Raw genomic sequence first — 18,174 nt, forward strand, 5'->3', positions numbered from 1 at the left:
GAATAAGTGTTTTTGTATAACATTTTTGTCAAGCAAAAGCTAGATATGATTCCAGACAGGTCCATTATTTTTTGTTAATAAACTAAATTCTTAATGATTTCGACTTTAATGGTACAAATATTTTAGAATAAAATATGGGTTGGGCTTCCGCCGTCTTACTTGGAGGTCCATTCTTGCCTTAGGCCCAATACTCAAATGCAAAAATATTAGGGTAGCCTATAGAAATTTCGTTATAGTTTAGGAGCTAATTACTAATATTCATATTAGTATGCAATATAATGAATCTTACTAGATTTTGGACTTTGGATACAAGTATATGGTGTGTCCAGATACGTGTATCGAGTCAAAATTAGGTGTAATTTATCCTGGATACATTGTATTTAAGTGGACTCACATGTATATGACTCTCTCTTATCACACTTACCACTCTCCTGCCTCTCTCCTTGTATCTGGTATTCGAAAAACATGTGTCTCGCTTGCCTCTCCCTATTTGAGAGAGTATAGTAGCAAAAATGCATGTATCTAAGTATATCTAACTTGAAATCTGGTATGAGATTATTAATTAGTGAGACAATGTTTAATTATTTTTTTAAATTATAGAAAGGATTAAAAAATATGATCAAGACTATTTGATTAATTGGGTAGTTTTTCCAAAAAGTTCAGGAAGAAGATTAGAGGCGTTTTTAACAAGATTGAAGTCAAAACTCACACTTGGGAAAGTGCCACTGCAATATGTGTATATCATATTATATATCATGTATATCATATAAGTATTTGGTGTGGATATACATGATAAACAGATATACAATGATATACACGGATATGTATGAGGGTATAAAGTAGCATAATAAGAAGTCCAAAACCCTTGATTTGGACTTGTTAGAATGCATTGCTTTGTTTGTTTACAGAGTAAAATATCAAATTGAGTTCTGTAATTCAGTAGACATCTCAGAAATAACTAATAAGTCATTTATGTTGAAGATCAATCAATGGTGTACAAGCTAAAATCTGGAAAACAATCACACACTGAAAAAAGTTATATGATGAAGAGCATAACCCTTTTTGTTTTTTTACTCTCCATCATCTCGAGGGATCAATACTGATTCATCACTTAACCCTCGTTGTGTCTCGAACCTCTAATCTACTAGTTTGACGTGGAGGATCTCTACGAGAAAGCCTCACCTCGTCAAGAACATAATGCTTCTCTCATGAGAGCATTTTACACATAAAATACAAGAACATATAAACAAACACACCGGAAGCAAAGAGTTTATCGTCCTCACACACTGCTGAAATAAATAAAATGAGCAACTTGTTTGGTGAACAGAAAACCTTTGAAACATCAGTATCCTGACCTCGGTCTGACTAGAAAAATGTATGTCTATTCTGACCTTCCAGCTCTACAAGTTGATCTTTGCCTGCAGTAGCTGCATAAGAGACCATAATACATCCATGCGATGCAGGGTTCTATCATTCTGCCCCTAAAGAAAAGGTAATTATATAGATAAGAATCAAGAGTGGCGCAAAATCAAAAATGAATTAGTCGATAAGTTAAATCAGATTGGAACCAAAGGGGAAAAGAAAAAAGGAATATGCTAATTCTTGATATTGGCATAACAATCTGCAACCCTTTCTTTTGGTTACTTCCATCATATTGCGGACAACGTTATCTCCTAAGTCCTAATTGTCTTTCAATTTGAATTTCTTCCTTTTATTCCATAATTGTCTTATTAAAGACAATTATTTAGGAAATACTTAGCATTCTCTTAAAGATAATGATGTATACATTAATGTCAAAAGATTACTGGAAATATTTTATTAACACAGTAATTATTTTCATTTTTCTTTCGTATGATAAAGGACGGACTAGTTGACCCACAATCCAGTACCAACTGTGACCAACAGTCCTTATATATTGATACGACTCCTTTAAGAGACAATGAGGAATCACACAAGAAATAAGTAGATAGTGGATACATCATACACCATTAGTTGATACGATATCTAACTGAGCGCCAAGATTAATTTCTACTTACGGTTGAAAGAACATCACATAAATAGTCAGGATTGTACCTCAACCACAAAACACATGCGTGTCCTCTCACCATAAGCCTCAGCCAGACCTTTTAAAATTGTAAGACCCAAGCTCCGGATGGCTTCTGCTATGTCAAGGAAATGGCTTCCGTCTTCAAAGATCTGCATTGGACTCACATAAGAATGTTTCATCCCTTACTGTTTAACCAAATAGTCTAACTAAAATTAAAAGGTGCTAGACTTTACAATCAAAATTATCATTACTTACTTCGACAAGCATTTGACCATTCATGCCTAAGTTTTCAACCCTCATCGGACAAACTTTTTGGTTATTTCCAACTTCCACTGCCCAGCTTGAACCAACCTCATGGGAGGAAGATCCACAGATACCCGATTCTTTGTCAGCCAGCTGTAACATGTTCAACGCAAAATAAATTAGTGGAAAGAATTTGATAACCATAACCAATAAAACTAGCTACTTCCCAGCCGATTATAGCCTCAATAGAACCATCAACAGAAGCTTAAACTAAGAAATACATTTCAGCACTTCACATCCAATAATTTGGGTCTTTCACAGAGCTGCACTTTCAAACGTCATCACACTGAGCACAGTTTTTCTCTGCTAATTATTTCTATAGCAATTACTCCCCAGGTGAGGTCAAATAGAAAATAAAACTAAGAGAATTGAGAAGTCAGCCTTATAGAAGTCCAAGGACCCGCATTTTAAAAATGACCATATCATTTCAACAGTATTTGCTCCACCCTTTCCCATCCTCATGTATAAAATGTCACAAAATATTGATTTTTCTTGAGCTATGATTTACTTCAAACCAGGTAAGCCACCTTGGTGAAATTGCCACAAAACAAAGAATGGAAGAAGATATCCATCAGCAAATATCTGCATTTTATTATCTTAGCCCTTCCCCAACTTCCACTTGGGATATATAAAACAGAAGAAAATAGATAAAAGTACGTTAATTACCAAGAATAAACAATCTGTTTTCAGGTTGAGCCTTTCCTTTCTCAAGGGAAAGGAGGTCTTTGGGCATCATTTTCAATTACCAGACTTTGACTTAGCATAACAACTTAAACCATGTCAATTGAAACAAATCACTAACTTGCAAGAGAAGCTCACCTTTGATGCAGAGCACTTACTTAGCTTGTCAGCATGCTTGGTTACACTTTGCATGAAGAGCATGTGTTTGATTGTTCGTTCTAGAAGTGAGTCTATACTGCACTGTGGTATCATCCAAAAGTTTCAGCACATCTGAATAAAAAACTAAGCAACTTCAGAAAGAGAAAATTTAGCCTATTAGGTTACCTTCGAACCATTTGGAACAAGATCACGGAGCTCCTTGATGCGATCTTGGATCAATTGTCTATCCCTGGGTCTAGGTCGGCAACTTTCACCAGGTCTAGCTCTCTTTTTATGCATTTTAACGGGTTCAAGTGGCCTCTCAACATGTCCACTACCTCTGCTACAACTGGTTGATGAAAGACCCCTAGAAGACCGAATACTACATGTACCTGATGAGTTGAAGCTGTTCAATGTTTCCCGATCAAATGAATAGCCTGTGGAACTGATTGTGCCAATATCACTGCTACAAGGTTCGGCAGTTATTTCAGTGGTCAAGAGGGAATCAACAGATTTACAGAATGACTTGACACTGCTACAATCATTGTCATGGCGGTTAACATTAGCTATTACTGCTTCCAGAAGATGCTCATTGCCAGTGTTGCTCATTACTAGACTGCTGGTGCCAATACCCTCAAGCATGTCAACAGCCATTTCTTCCCGTTTCCCTGCCTCCCAGTCCTTGGAAGAATTCCCTTTCTGGAAAACTGGCCCTAATGCTTCGTATAGCTCATAGCCAGCACAAAACCTGAAAGGAGTGTGCATTGTGTCATTACACTCAGTCCCAAAACCTAAATTTGTCTCAGCACATTTATCTGCATATGCATTGGGAAGATCCGACAAACCCAACATTCTGTTTCGATCATTGTAAGCTTCAGAAGCAAGATTGTTTCTATTTCGCTGAGGGCATTCAGTGACTTGTCCAGCATCATATGAAACACTTCCAATACTTGTATCACTTTTAAAATTTGGCTCACTTTTATCTACCGAGCCCTTCCCCAAGACTCTCAAGTTGCTAGTTTGCCCTTCAAACTTTGGATCAGTTTCTTCCCACATCTGCCCTTCCTCTTGGTGTTTTATAATGGAACTTTCACAGCTTGCTGGAAGCAGATTTGTAGAGTCATCAGATCCTTGAACTGAACTCCTGTGAAGTCTTTGGTTATTTACCACTTCAAGTATTTTATTTGGGTAACCTCCAGGTTGCAAGAAGATACAAGAATGATCAACAGATTTTTCAAAAGATGTATATAGAGGAGACCACATATTTCTCCGATCCTCACAAACACTTCTACCTAGATTATTTACGCAGTCTTGAAAAATCTCTGAACCTGAGGTTCTTGTCGATATCTCTGACTGGAAAATGTAACAGCATCAGATAAAGGCGTAAACGATCTGTGATAACAGGAATTCGGTGAGCAATAGTCAATTTACCAAGCAAGAATTTTCCATGCTGTGCTGCATCGAACTCCGCAAGCAACTCGTCATCAACTCCTGGAGCTCAGAAAAGACATCTCTAATATGCTTGATCGCCCTCAAATCCTCAGGGATCTAATAGAAAGAAAATAAGATTTGCAGACAAGGCATATCTACTTACTGATAACTGCTGTAGAGATCAATGGTAACATATGATGTTAACTAAGCTAGAAATGATAAAACCAGTTGGAAATTCATTGCACAAGGTGATGAATTTTAAATGGAACTAATGACACATTGGAGGCAGTCCAATATATAGAGACATGTGAAATTAAACAAATACAGATCAAGAAGAGATCAGTCACAAAATTCTCATAAACACTATAAAGAAAAAACTGAAGGTGGTTTAAAATAAAATTCTATTTGTCATGCACTTTAACTATTTACAGATCTTAAACAATGAGGTTGATCATCTTACACTATCCAAGGATCCAAGTTGTACAACTCCATGTGGAGCAACAGCAGCAACAACAATGGTCTGCATTCAAGAAAAAATGTTTCTTTCAGGCCCCATATTATGTAGCCAATAAAATTCATATGATAGGAGACGGATAAAATTACAGTTAAGATTGAGAAGTTAAACTATCTTCATAAACTTCACATGTGCAGGTTAGCATCAAGAAGTCAGTTGATTCAAGCCTTGTCATCTCATGCAATGACTGTATTGCCTTGAAGGACTAGCAGCAATGTGAAAACGATCTACTCATCAGTTGTCACATGCATTTCACAAGAATTTTGTGGAAGAAACTCAATGACCTTCCTTAGAACACACAAAAACATGGTTTACTGATTCAAGTAGGATAAAAACTTGGGAGGTATTTAATCTTTTCTTTAATTTGACAGTTTTAATACAAAAAACACAGTTCTTCGGCTTCAATTACATCACTCTGTCAATGCCAGAATGTTAGGAGCTCTCTCTATACACCTTAAGTTTAAATGTAACAGATCATCTACACATCATAGTAATGCACAACTTTCATCCCCTCCATCTCACTGTATTGACCTTAGATGATTCAGCTGACAGATTTAGAGGAAAGGTTGAATGAAAAATGGTTCATGTTAGTTGGAACAGTAACTGCAATATTTAAAAGGAGTTATGACAGAAGGAACAGGTATCACTTAATGGGAGTAAAATTTTAATTCAACTTGTATGCTGATTCTACTTGTGTAGGAAGTAAGCTTTGTCATTCTTGGTGGTTGTCAATCATCTTTAGAAATATCAAAATGCCCCGGAATGCTCACATATTCTTCGAAATGATAAGTATCAACTCTCACACATTTTTAGTTGCTTAGTTTCTTTATACGCCAAGCATGTTAGTCCCACATCAAGAATTTTTGCACTTCTAATCCTTGCTGGACAATGGGTGATGGACTCTCAAATCATAAATGTTATTGACATCACAATATTGTAGAGAAAAAACTTTTGACTTTTTCCATGAAGTGTTATGTCAAGAAAAATAACGGGAAGATCAGAAGCTGTTGTGAATAAAATAAGTGAGATATATGCAGCAGAGGTGAAGAATACATCAAACACCAAAATATTATAAATGAAAGAGATTCTACTCGAAAAATAGAATGAAAGATTCTAATAAAAAATAGATGTTCATTGGTGCTCTACTGAGAAACAGAAGTGATGCCAAAATCTTAAACTTCCTGACCATCTCCATATCCATATATGATGCACAAGTATGGCAGACTATATCACCATGAAAAATATTACAACTGAGAGATTAAGATAGTTAGCTTTACCTTAATCCCAGCAGAAAATTGAGCTTGCCACCCATCACAGTGCTGAAAATGAAGAACTCATAATGAATAACCATGTATACAATATACAATCTACCCTCAAATTTACTATGACATTTTCAATTTTAAGGTGGGTAAGTCAACTTCTCTAAGATGGAATACCTTTCAAGTTAAAATCAATAAGAAGTCTAATGGAACATACTTTTACTCTATCCACCATCCAAATAGTTCAAGAAGTAAGTCCATCACACAGTTTTGGAGGTAGTTGTCACCAAGTAGTTCAGATTGAGAATTCGAGTATAATAGATCTCCCAAGCCAATGTACTTATTATTAGAAACTGAAAATCTATCTATCTGTAACATTCACATTTGCATAAAAGGAAGTGTATTGTTGCATCTTAATACCTAAATTCATCAGAAGCATGCTAATTGTACATATATACTAAGAAAAAATGGCTTACTTCAGGCGCCAAGTTGGTGATAGCTGCAACTTTGTTTGCTGAAAGCCATAGATGTTTTCCAGTAATTGCAACCTGCCCAACAATACTGTCCAAGGGAATAGTTAGACATTTAATTACCATAATCCATAATCCCTATTCGTTCATTTCAGAGAGAAATTATAATCGTAGATTCAATCTAACTGGAACATATTGTCTACAAAGAATTACTGCGTGCGAACTGACTATACTCTCAAGCTTTCTACTAAAGCTTGCATGCTGAAATGAATTAATCTCATGCAGAAACAGATGGAGGATAAAATGCAATTTCTTCAACGGATATATTTATTTGCTGAAGCTTAAACATCATTAGAATTGACAGCATGAGATAAATCATAAACTTGCTTCTGGTCATCTAGATATCATACCCTTCTCCGAGAGAATAAACATGATAGGACATCTTTGCCACAGCTACTCCAAGATGATTGTTGGAATAATGTCCATCATAAAGGTTGCCTGCCGTACTATCAGGTGATTTTTTCCCTGGAAACCCATCGTTATCATAGTAAGCGTCCTCCCAAGTCAACATCCTACAATGAAATCCACATGATGGACAACAGATAAGAGAGGAATGTTGTTCTTTTATAGTCAAAGGTATTAAATGAAGGCCAAGCTATGCGGATTACCAACCACAACTAAGAAATCTATTCATCTCAAATGGACCTCGTACTTGAAAAAAATCAAGTTTCAGCAATTATATTATAAAATCAATCTTCTAATAAGATTCACAATCAAGGTCCATTCTTATATAAGTCTCATGAAGGCCTAATCAGATGTTGCTATATCTGTAAAAGAGGGATACCAGAATTTTTTAAAGAGGTTATCTTCATGTGTTTTTACTCTTTACAAATGCACTAGACTTGTAGGAGATAAAATTCAAAAACCATAAATAATGTTTCTCTATGGCATGGCCAAAATTTCCTGCAAAGGTAGTTTCTAGAGTATGCAATCATTTATTTCTCATTCGGAGGGGAAGCTATTTGTAGCTTTATATCCTGAACCTCCTGCTAAGTGAGAAAAATAGATTTTGCATCTAGATTCCTTATGTGCATTTCGGAGTTTCGATACATCAGATTAGATTCTTTTTCCTTTAAATGAATATGAAAACACAAGTTGGATAATTCTAGCAATAAATCTGAAAGATAACACCTTCTCATTTTCTGGCTAAGCTAATGGAAATCCAGAGAGCAAAGCATGTCATAGAAAAATATAGTTTGTTTCACTTCTACTCAGTTTATAGCAATACCAAAAGAAACAATATCTGAAAACTTGATGAATGAGGCAAAAGAACTCACATTCGAGCTCGATGTGTGAGCTTCCAGAACACAGCATACTTCCAAGGAGTATTGCAACAAAGGCTCCTCAGTGCTTGTTGCAGTTGGCTTGCCATATTCTTTCCCTAGTCACCAAAAAATTTAACACACAAATCCCCACCACCAATTCTCAAAACAAAACCCAGTCCTAAACCTCAAATAATCCTAACAATCCCCAATTTTCTTCCCTTATCCCAATACCTAACTTCCTCTATATGATCCTCTGCCTGCCTGCTTCCTTCTCAACCCTGCTCGCCGCTTAATTGGCGGTCCTACTGTTGAAAGAAGCAGCATACCATCATCTTTTTCCATTCTCCCTCTTCCCAGAGCTCAAAAACCCAAACCCCACACCAGAAAAAAAAAAGTCAAAATCTTTGATTGAACCAACACAACCAACTAACCCTATTCAGTAATCAGCAACACAAAATGAAACCAAGAATCCAAGAAAAGCAATACCCACAAACAGAATTGTACTATCCATGCATATTTCCATACCAAACAACAATAATCTTGAACAACAGTATCAACTTGGGAATAAAAATCAAATCTTTATTACCCTATAAAGACCAAGAACAAGAAAACTAACAAAGTAATTCTTAATTTTTCTACAAAATGACAGTAACACCTCAGAAACTTTAAAAAGGAAGAATCTTTAGCTAATTTATCAACAGTAAGCTTTCTGGGATGAGTAGAAACGGCGTTTTAGAGTTAACTTGTGAATTGCAACATTCACCTCCATTACTATTTCAAGATTTTGAATATACTGCTTATTTGTTTTAAGTTGAAAAGCAATATGTATATAATACTAGTAGGAAAAAATGTGTACAGCTGAGCTAATGAACTAGTGATTTTGATTTTGATTTTGATTTTGATCTTCTCTTTATATAAAAACAACTAATACTACTACTCTTAAAAGTGCAATGCTTTTGGATCCAAAATTCACTTTAAGGGACTAGAAGATCACTCCCCCTACATAAATTGGTCTTTTTTTAAAAAAAAGTTAAAAGAAGGTAATACTATAAAATAAGTTTATTTGAAGTTAGAAAATTTTATTTGGAGACGTAATTTGAATCTCAAAATTATATTTTTTTAATATAAATGTGAAAATCTCATAATTTGTAAAAAATTATTGAAACATTTTTTTTTATATCAAATGAGTAAATTATAATCCATAAACAAGGTATCAAAATATCGCAAGATGTTGCGTTGACGAATCATATATTAATATTTTTTTAAACACTAAATGAGTGTGTTCAGAAGATCTATTGATTCAATAAATCAACAATAATAGTTGTAAAAATAGCATAAATGACACAATTCTTCCTATTAAGTATTAACCATTGAAAGTTATTAGCCTTGAAATTATGAACTTGACTAATGTAGAAAAATTAAATGATTAATTCATATTCATTGATCAATTTAACTAATCAAAATAAATTAACTTATTTCTGTTTACTGAAAACTTGAGTTCCAGAGAATATTAAATAAGGATACAATGATAAACATACTTAATTTCTTAAAGAACGCAAAATCTAAAATGATGATATATAAAGAGAAGCAAAAGTAGTGTTGTCCTTAAGATGTTTATAATTTTTAAGAATAATAAATGGCGTCTTAAACTTTACGATAAATAATTTGAGGTAAATATTTTTAGAAGACTACTCCCTTCAAAGATTTTTGTATTCTTTTTCCAATTCCAAATGGTTTTAGCCTTTTATTTATTTGTAGAAGTGATGATTGGAAAAGAATATAAGTGAAAAGGGTTAATGAGATAGTCTACTTATATGGCAAACAATATGATGCCAATTCCTATGAAAATGCTACTTATCTTGCCATCAATCTATCCACAAGATATACCTTTGAACTTACCCTCCAACACCCCTTTTCTAAAATGATTTCTACTACTAAAAGTTGTGACATCTACTCACCTCCCATTTCCATTGTCTCCCTATTCTTAATTAAATCTCTTCCTCTATTTTTGTATCTATTTTGTCCTAGTGGAAGTTTAGCTGTTAATTACTAGCCAATCAACCTCTTTCAACCTCACACAAATAGCTTAAAATAAATAACATATATATATATATATATATAGCAAATAAAAAATTCGTATTTGTATGCTATAGCAAAGTTTGCATAATTGCGCTCCATAGCAAACATAGAAACTGTATAATTCGCTATACATATACAGTTGAAGCAAATTGTATAAAATGAAGTGTATAAAACGAGAAAGAAAAAAGACATTTGGGCAGAAAATTGTATAAACGAAGTGTATAAAACGAATTGTATGATTATAAGTGTATAGAACAATTATATACAATTTGAATTTGTATAAATTGAGAAAGAGAAAGATAAAAGAGACTTGGACAGGGAATATACAATTGAATCGAATTGTACAAAACGAGAAAGAGAGAAATTAGATACAATTTGAATTTGTATAGTACGAGAAAGAGAGAAAGGCAAAAGAAACTGGGCAGGGGAGTATTTTTATTGTATAAATATAAGTGTATAGGACGAAAATATATGTACCTGCATGTGTATATACAATTTTCTCACGCTTTATACAAACAGAAACGCAATTTATACATTTCGCTTCTGTTTGTATAAGTGAGAAAGGCGAGGGTTGTGAGCGAAATCTGGAAGAGGGGAGAAAGGGGAAAGGGGAACAAAAATATATGTACTTATACAATTTTATCTGCTTTATATATATAGAAATAGCTTTTATACACTTGTGTTTGTATAAAAAGTGAAGAAGCGAGCGAGAGATTGGAGCGAAAATGGGAGATTGGCGAGCGAGATTTTTGAGAGAGAGGCGACTGGCAAATTTTGACAAACGTTTGATATGTAGCACAAGTAAATCAAATCCTAATTACTCCATTTATTTTAGGTTGTTAATTTGCTATTATATATATATATATATATATATATATCAAAGTAACAATACATATTATTTAGTTATTTAGTAATAGTTAAGTGATAAATATGTGTATAAGAGACACGTGTATTGCACTCATTAGTTAATAAATAATTACAAATGAAATGGACAGAGATATTTTTAATTTAAGAATTCTAGGCCTAAAACCTTAATTTTCAACTTTTGTAAACTGTTTCTAGAAGAAACCAATCACCTCTCCTATAGTGTCTTTTTATACTCCACTTATACTCACCTCATCTGTATCATGGTCGAATCAAGCAAATGTTATGACTTAATGGATTTTTGAACTAAAGCAAAAAAAAGAGATGTTCTTATTAGAAGATTAAGCCACTCGAATAAAGTTTTAAATTTTATTATTCTTTGATATGAATTTTTTTATTTATTTGAATATGAAAAAACTTCGTATTTCTTTACTTTATATATTTTAAAAATATTTTTAAAAAAAACGAATATTCCTCCCTAGACCTCGACCTTTGATTTTTAAAATTGTGTTACACTAATCATTTTAAGTTCCTTTCAAATAAAGAATTGACTTATCCTGCTCCATTAAATTTGAGCTAGGTTGAATATATTGATACAACTTATCTAGCTTGAAGTCATACTTTGTGAATATTGCAATATTTATTTTCTTACATCTCCTAGTACTCAAATTTAAGTTTTCTTTCATTCTTGCAAGCAATAATTCAATTAATCATAAAGTATACATTTTTCTTACTTTGTATCAACCAATATAAAAAGTTTTATGTTAATCCTATATCTATCTTCCAACACATCCTTATAAAAAGTGCATTATAATGACAATTTCACATGTTGATAAAGGACTTGCCAAGAGTAGTTTTAATTTAACTACAAGTAATAGAGAGAATTTTGATTTCTGATTTAATCAAATAACCATTAAATATATCTTTTTAATAATATAAATAAAAAAGGAAATAACTGACCTTAGGTGTGAAATTAAAGAGTATATAGCAAATAGAAAGAACAGTATTTCTAGAAATAATGATAACATAAAAAGTTTTAAATTTGGAGCATGTTAATATAATAAACTGAGTCATACGATTTTCAATACAAATACTGTATAGTGAATGAATATATATATATACCGACATAATACAAAGTTCATGTGAATGGTGCCATCAACTCATAATGTTTTATACTTTCAAACTCCAATAAATACATATAAATTTTCTATGTATTTGTTTAGAGATTCATATATTAGTAGAATTTTTTAAAAAAAGAATCTAATATTTTCATTTTGTATTATCTTGAAATGAATTTAAATGTAAGTAAAAAATTATTAATACATTCGATATAATTGACCATAATTAACCTTAACTTATTTGAAATTAAAGCACATTTTATGTTATATTGTCAACTCATGTGTCTCTATTTTTTTATGACACAGTTCAACAATAAAACAAAACATATTTGATTAAGCTTATTATAGTTGTACCACACCAACTAAACACTATAACAAGATTCCTTTTAGCAATGTAATCGAAAGGAGATAATTATCATCAATTTCTAATCATTATTACTATCTCTTTTATCAACTTTTTTTTTTTTTGTGTACATTAATTAGAAGAGTGAAAATAGGTGCAGAGATAAATGACAAAACATGCTTAGGAATTAAATAAAGTTTAGAAATGATTACATGCATAACCATCACTTCTACTTAGCAAAGGGCTGCTATAATTATTTGTCAAAAAAATATAAATTTGAAATTTGAAATTTTCATTCAATTGTGTTTTTCAACAACCCCAATACAAGATGTATGTAATTTAGTTCAAATGATGTGCTAGCTCTAAAGTTATAATATTTGGAAGCTTTTTAAAATTATGGGGCAATTTTTTTCATGATTAAAAATGTTTTTTTTTTATAAAAAATTTATTATCAATAAAATGATTTATAGCCATACGAATATCTTAGATTTACTAAATCACTCGTTTCATTTTTTTTCCTTAAATTTTGTGTCAAGTCAAATTTATGTGCCACATGAATAAGTACGAAAAGCTTTACAAAATTGATTTAGCAGAAATTGATTAATACAATAGTTTTATTTTTGCTAAATATATAATTTTTAGAGGCAATATCACAATCTTTGTAAATGTCTCTAAAACTTATAACGATATTGTATCTAATGATAATTAACTAATGTTGGTAACTAAAAGTGTTATCATTCTTTATTAACGTGTATATTTATTACCGCTAAAAATTATTTTTGTAGCAGCGAAGTGAAGAGAGTACTAAATTATTAGGGGTTATATTTTTTTTATTAATCGATTAATAACAAAATTGATACCATTATTAAGCTTCTAGTGTAAAACTTCCTGTGCATCCTTTTGCTAGATAAAATAAGTGAGTTTTAAAGTAACCAAGAAGGTATTAATTTTTTTCCCTTTATAATTTGAGAAGAGATTAAATTTAATATAGACAATAGCATTTTTAATTCAAATTCCAAAATAGCTATTTTAATAAATGTGCAAAAGACTCAAAATAAATAAATAAAAAGAAAAGAATATTGAGGTAACTTTTATTAAAAAACTTTAATCTTGGGGTTACTATTATATTATTAGCAATGGTATTCCTTTAATGCATGAAATCATTGTTCTTTTGTCAAAAAAAAATTCTCAACTACCTTATAGAGTCCTAGGCATGAATTCTCCATTGTGTAAGATATATTATTTTTAATATAAGATATATATTTATAGGGCACAAATATTATATATACGCAATTAAATATATGATATTGTTCTTAGTCAATGCTATCGTTAATAGGCATGAATGCTCCACTATACTCAGATTATTTGGACTTTGAACTTCAAACCTACTAAGGTATATTCTAGTCAATTATTAAGTTGCGCTAGTTGAATGTTTTTTATCGAAAAATTATATATATTTTTTGTTTTATATAGAAAAATATAGTTTGAAAGATTTGATATGGAGTGCATGAAAATAAAAGAAGTTTTTCAATCTTGTGTTCCTAAATTAAAATTATATATGTTGATCGTACTAAAATACTCTTTAATCGTGTGTCTTAGAACATGTTATGTTGATATTGAAATAAAAGTGTAGCCAAAAAAGAAAAAAAACTATTCTTTTGAAACAGATTAAAAATAAACGTATGTCATTCTTTTTTAAAATAAAGAATTATTACTATGTACCAAAAAATTATACGAAGTATATAAGTCAAAAATTATTTTTCATACATGTATATACTAAATTTTGAACTTAATGAAAAAATATAATTCAGTAACCTCAATTAAAATTTTATATTTATACAAAAAATTTATATATATATATATATATATATATATATATATATATATAATTTAGAAAGAATTCAATAAGATATCTTCTTACTTTTTATAATTCAGAACTCATAATTTTAAAATTCTAACTCCACCTTTACCTATAAGAAAAATATAATAAAAGTATAACACTACAATAAAAATGGCCATTTGCGGCATATAATTTTTAATTATCGTTAGATATGTATTTTTAGCAGCAATTGTCACATTTACATATGTTCCTAAAGTATTTAGCGACACTGATTCTAATGACACTTAACTAATGCCGGTAAAGACGTTAACACTCTTTATTAGTGTCAATATTTAATGCCGCTAAAAGTTATTTTTGTTGTAGTATAAAATCACTCTTAATCGGGAGAATGCATATGAATCTATATTATCGACCCTCATAGTGTAAACAATATTTTGTTAATTTAAATCATGTAAATGACTATGGTGAACACTGTTAATTGATAACCTAGAAATATACCAAGTAGTAATTAACATACAATAATATCAAATTAAGTTACACTAATCGTACAAGAAAATTTCCGATCGTCAAATATATAATTTAAATTCAATAAAAAAAAATTAATTACTCTATAAACTTCACTTGCATTTTACAAACTGAAATACAAGAGTAACATATATTATATTCGTGCAAACTGAAATATGAAAATAACATATATTGTATTCGTGCTGACACAAACACTTATCGAGATAAATGAGTACAAAAAGACAAAGAAGAATGATACCCCTTTGCCCCAATATTTTATTCAATTTCTTATGTCTTAAATTCATGATGTGGTCTCTCATCAATTGTCCATAAATGAGATAAGCATTATGTAACGGTGCACATGATAATAAACTATCAAATTTAGGGTTGGTGTGGCTAGTTTTTTAATGTCATTTTTGCACTTAGATTTGGTAGGCCATCTTATATTTTGATCATTCTTGCAATTATTTTGCTTTCTATTATTTCTCATGCACTCAATTATATTAGTAAATTGGGAACCAAAATCATCCCAACTAGATTTTGAAGCTATGCTTTTTAATAGCATGAAATATTAGACAATGACTATTTAGTCATCTTTGTCATGAGTTATTCTTTGATTTTTGTGTTTTTCAAGTCAATTTTGTAATGCGTTTTTTCTCCCTTTCACTTCTATATATGTTAATTATTCTCATTTTTTAAGAAATTATATTGTTGCTAGTATATTAGTAAAGGATTTAATTAAGTTCGAGATTTTGAATCATGTTGTGTTACCACTTGTTTTGAAAATTTTACATTTTTGGATTTAGAGACCATTTGAATTAATTGAAAATAGTTAATAAGTGTTGAATCATCATACTTGACATTGATTTTTTAAATAAATAATCTCGAGAGGAGATGCTTCATACAGGTGTGGTTATGTGTTTAGGTAGAAATGTTGATACTATTAATAAGTTAAGGTGGTATGTTTTGATTAAATAATACTTTTTCCGTCTTATATTAGTTGATCATTATTTTTATATATATATATTAAGAAGTTATAAATAAGAAAATAATTTAACTAGTTCATCCCCTTAGAAAAACTTTTTGGGAAATTTTACAAACAAACTTGAACACTTTTAAAAAGAATTAATTGTCAAGGATAATTCGAAATGTTATATTTTTAATGGTTGAAAATAATTTTGTGGGGTAATAGGATCGTAGCAAAAGTGTCTACTTGAAAAGAATGTATAAGTTTGATGGGTGTAATTGTGTACTTTTTCTCTAATTTAATTCATGCTTTGTTGATTTAATAAGTTGAACAACTAGTATGGATGACTAATAAGATGATCGACTAATATGTAACAGAAGGAGTAATAAATTGAAAACCGGTTACTATCTCCATATATTTTTAATTGTCATATTTTCCTTTTTAGAGTCAAACTATAAAAACTTTAACTAACATTTTACGATATATTTTTTTCATCATATTGATATACAAAAAAAATTGGAATTCGTATAGTTTTTTAATATCTAAATTTTTTGTTTAAAATATCGAATTAATATAATCTAATTTAACTTTAAAAATTAGTCAAAGTGACTTTCAAAAAACGCAACATGATAAATAAAAGTGGACGGATAGAATAGTTATTTTTTGGGATAATTGTATAGAATAACAAACTAATAATATAAAATAAATACAGTAGCTACAATTTGATTTATTCTGTCCATAGCAAACTGTTTGTCAGTTCCTCTCTCCCTCATATTCTCGCTCGTCACTCTTCCTCTTTGGCTCGCCTCTTTCGCTTTATACAATAGAATTGTATAAATTGCGTTTATAATTGTATAAAACGAGAGAAAATTGTATATATACATACACAAATTCAAATTGTATATAATCGTCTTATACACTTATAATTATACGATTCGTTTTATACAATTCTCTGTCCAAGTCTCTTTCTCTTTCTCGTTTTATACACTTCGTTTTATACAATTCACTTCAATTATATATGTATAGCGAATTATACATATATAAATTTGTTATGGAGCACAATTATACAAACTTTGTTATAACATACAAATATGAATTTTATGTTTGTTATATGTGAAAATTGCGCTTATTTTTTTTTAACATAAGAATCTTCCATTTAAAACAATATCGCTACAAACAAATATTCTAAAAATATTTGTATATAATTAAAATATATAGCGAGTGAAAATAAAAATAAAGTGTATTAACAAGTAAAAATAACACAATCTATGTAAAATGTCATTTGCTGAGGAATTTGTTTTCTGTACTTCCATGAAAAAATCATTTTCTCAATTAGACGTAACTTTAACTTCTTTTTAAAATAAATTTAGAAAAATTCAATGAACCAAATATGAAAAAAATCCTCAGTAAACATACCCTTAAATCTTAATATGAACAGAACAGTAGGCATGCATCCTGTGGTTTTTCAATATTTTTTTCGAAAAGTTTTTTAATTTTTCATGTGGATCGTAGAAAGCTTATGATTGATTAGGATTTTAATTTTAATTTAATTTTACTTTATAAGCACAGTGACAATTATTATAATGAATACCTAGAAAAGGAACAGTGCCAACATGTGGACCAATGTTTAATTTTGATCATGACATGCACTTTTGAATTACATTTTTATTTATAACTAGCTATACTACGTGTTTCTTTAATTTCTTCTTCTTTTGATTTACTTTTTGAGATGTTTAACAATTTTATTGGATTAAAACAACTTAATTGATATGGTGCCATATTATTCACTTTAAATTAAGCGTATTCATTGGTTTTAAAATATGAGATCTCTTTCATGTTTGTTTGTTAAGTGTGAAGATAAATTAAGCGAAAAATAGTTATTAATAAACTATATGATATGAGATTTTATTTTTTTGGATATTTAATTTTATATATTAAAATATAAAAAAGAAAATGTTTTAAACTACGTGGATTTAAACAAAAATATCATCTATTAATATCTTGATAAAAAAAATGCTTTTACAATCAATATATACTTTGATTTAAAAATATCTTTACTATCAAAAAATATATAAATAAGGCAGGGCTTAAAAAATCATGCTACAAAGTAAAAAAATAAGAAGGAGAAATAAAAGATAATATAAACAAGCGATGTGAAACATAGTAAATATTTTGAAAAATGCTAAACAAGTCAAGATAAGCAGATCGAAATCTTAGTAGGTCTTGTCCTACCCCCCACCCCGCTATGATTCATCCTATTTACATCCGATCCCTACTATATATTAATAAAT

The 18,174-nt window shown here is 30.4% G+C and overlaps 1 protein-coding gene across 3 annotated transcripts; it reads right to left on the reverse strand.

Annotated features, from left to right (window-relative positions):
• Positions 1-946: 946 nt before the first annotated feature.
• Positions 947-9,200, reverse strand: LOC101250441 (transcription factor EMB1444-like). Of its 3 annotated transcripts, none has more exons than XR_011211429.1 (11): positions 8,181-9,192; positions 7,254-7,415; positions 6,850-6,934; positions 6,392-6,433; positions 5,061-5,120; positions 4,601-4,717; positions 3,356-4,522; positions 3,190-3,271; positions 2,303-2,443; positions 2,074-2,196; positions 947-1,481 (listed from the first exon to the last, which is right to left on the reverse strand). XR_011211429.1 is itself a non-coding variant. In XM_019215722.3 (11 exons), exons 1-11 carry the CDS (start codon positions 8,273-8,275, stop codon positions 1,401-1,403), a joined length of 2,175 nt encoding a protein of 724 aa, XP_019071267.1. In that variant the 5' UTR covers positions 8,276-9,200; the 3' UTR covers positions 947-1,400. The 3 variants fall into 3 exon arrangements, 2 of the variants coding, with proteins under 2 accessions (XP_019071267.1, XP_010326443.1); XM_019215722.3 differs by having other exon boundaries at positions 3,170-3,271; positions 8,181-9,200; XM_010328141.4 differs by having other exon boundaries at positions 947-1,475; positions 3,170-3,271.
• Between the last annotated feature and the right edge of the window lie 8,974 nt (positions 9,201-18,174).

Source organism: Solanum lycopersicum, chromosome 9 (assembly GCF_036512215.1).
Source record: "Solanum lycopersicum chromosome 9, SLM_r2.1".
Classification (NCBI taxonomy): domain Eukaryota; kingdom Viridiplantae; phylum Streptophyta; class Magnoliopsida; order Solanales; family Solanaceae; genus Solanum; species Solanum lycopersicum.

Bases quoted from the DNA above. Each gene is read 5' to 3' on its own strand.
- LOC101250441 (XM_019215722.3), bottom strand. From the start codon at position 8,275: ATGGCAAGCCAACTGCAACAAGCACTGAGGAGCCTTTGTTGCAATACT. The intron at 6,935-7,253 runs GTATGATATCTA...TCCCTTGGACAG, and splicing joins GTTTATTCTCTCGGAGAAGG to TATTGTTGGGCAGGTTGCAA. The intron at 3,272-3,355 runs GTAACCTAATAG...ATGATACCACAG, and splicing joins TTGTTCCAAATGGTTCGAAG to TGCAGTATAGACTCACTTCT.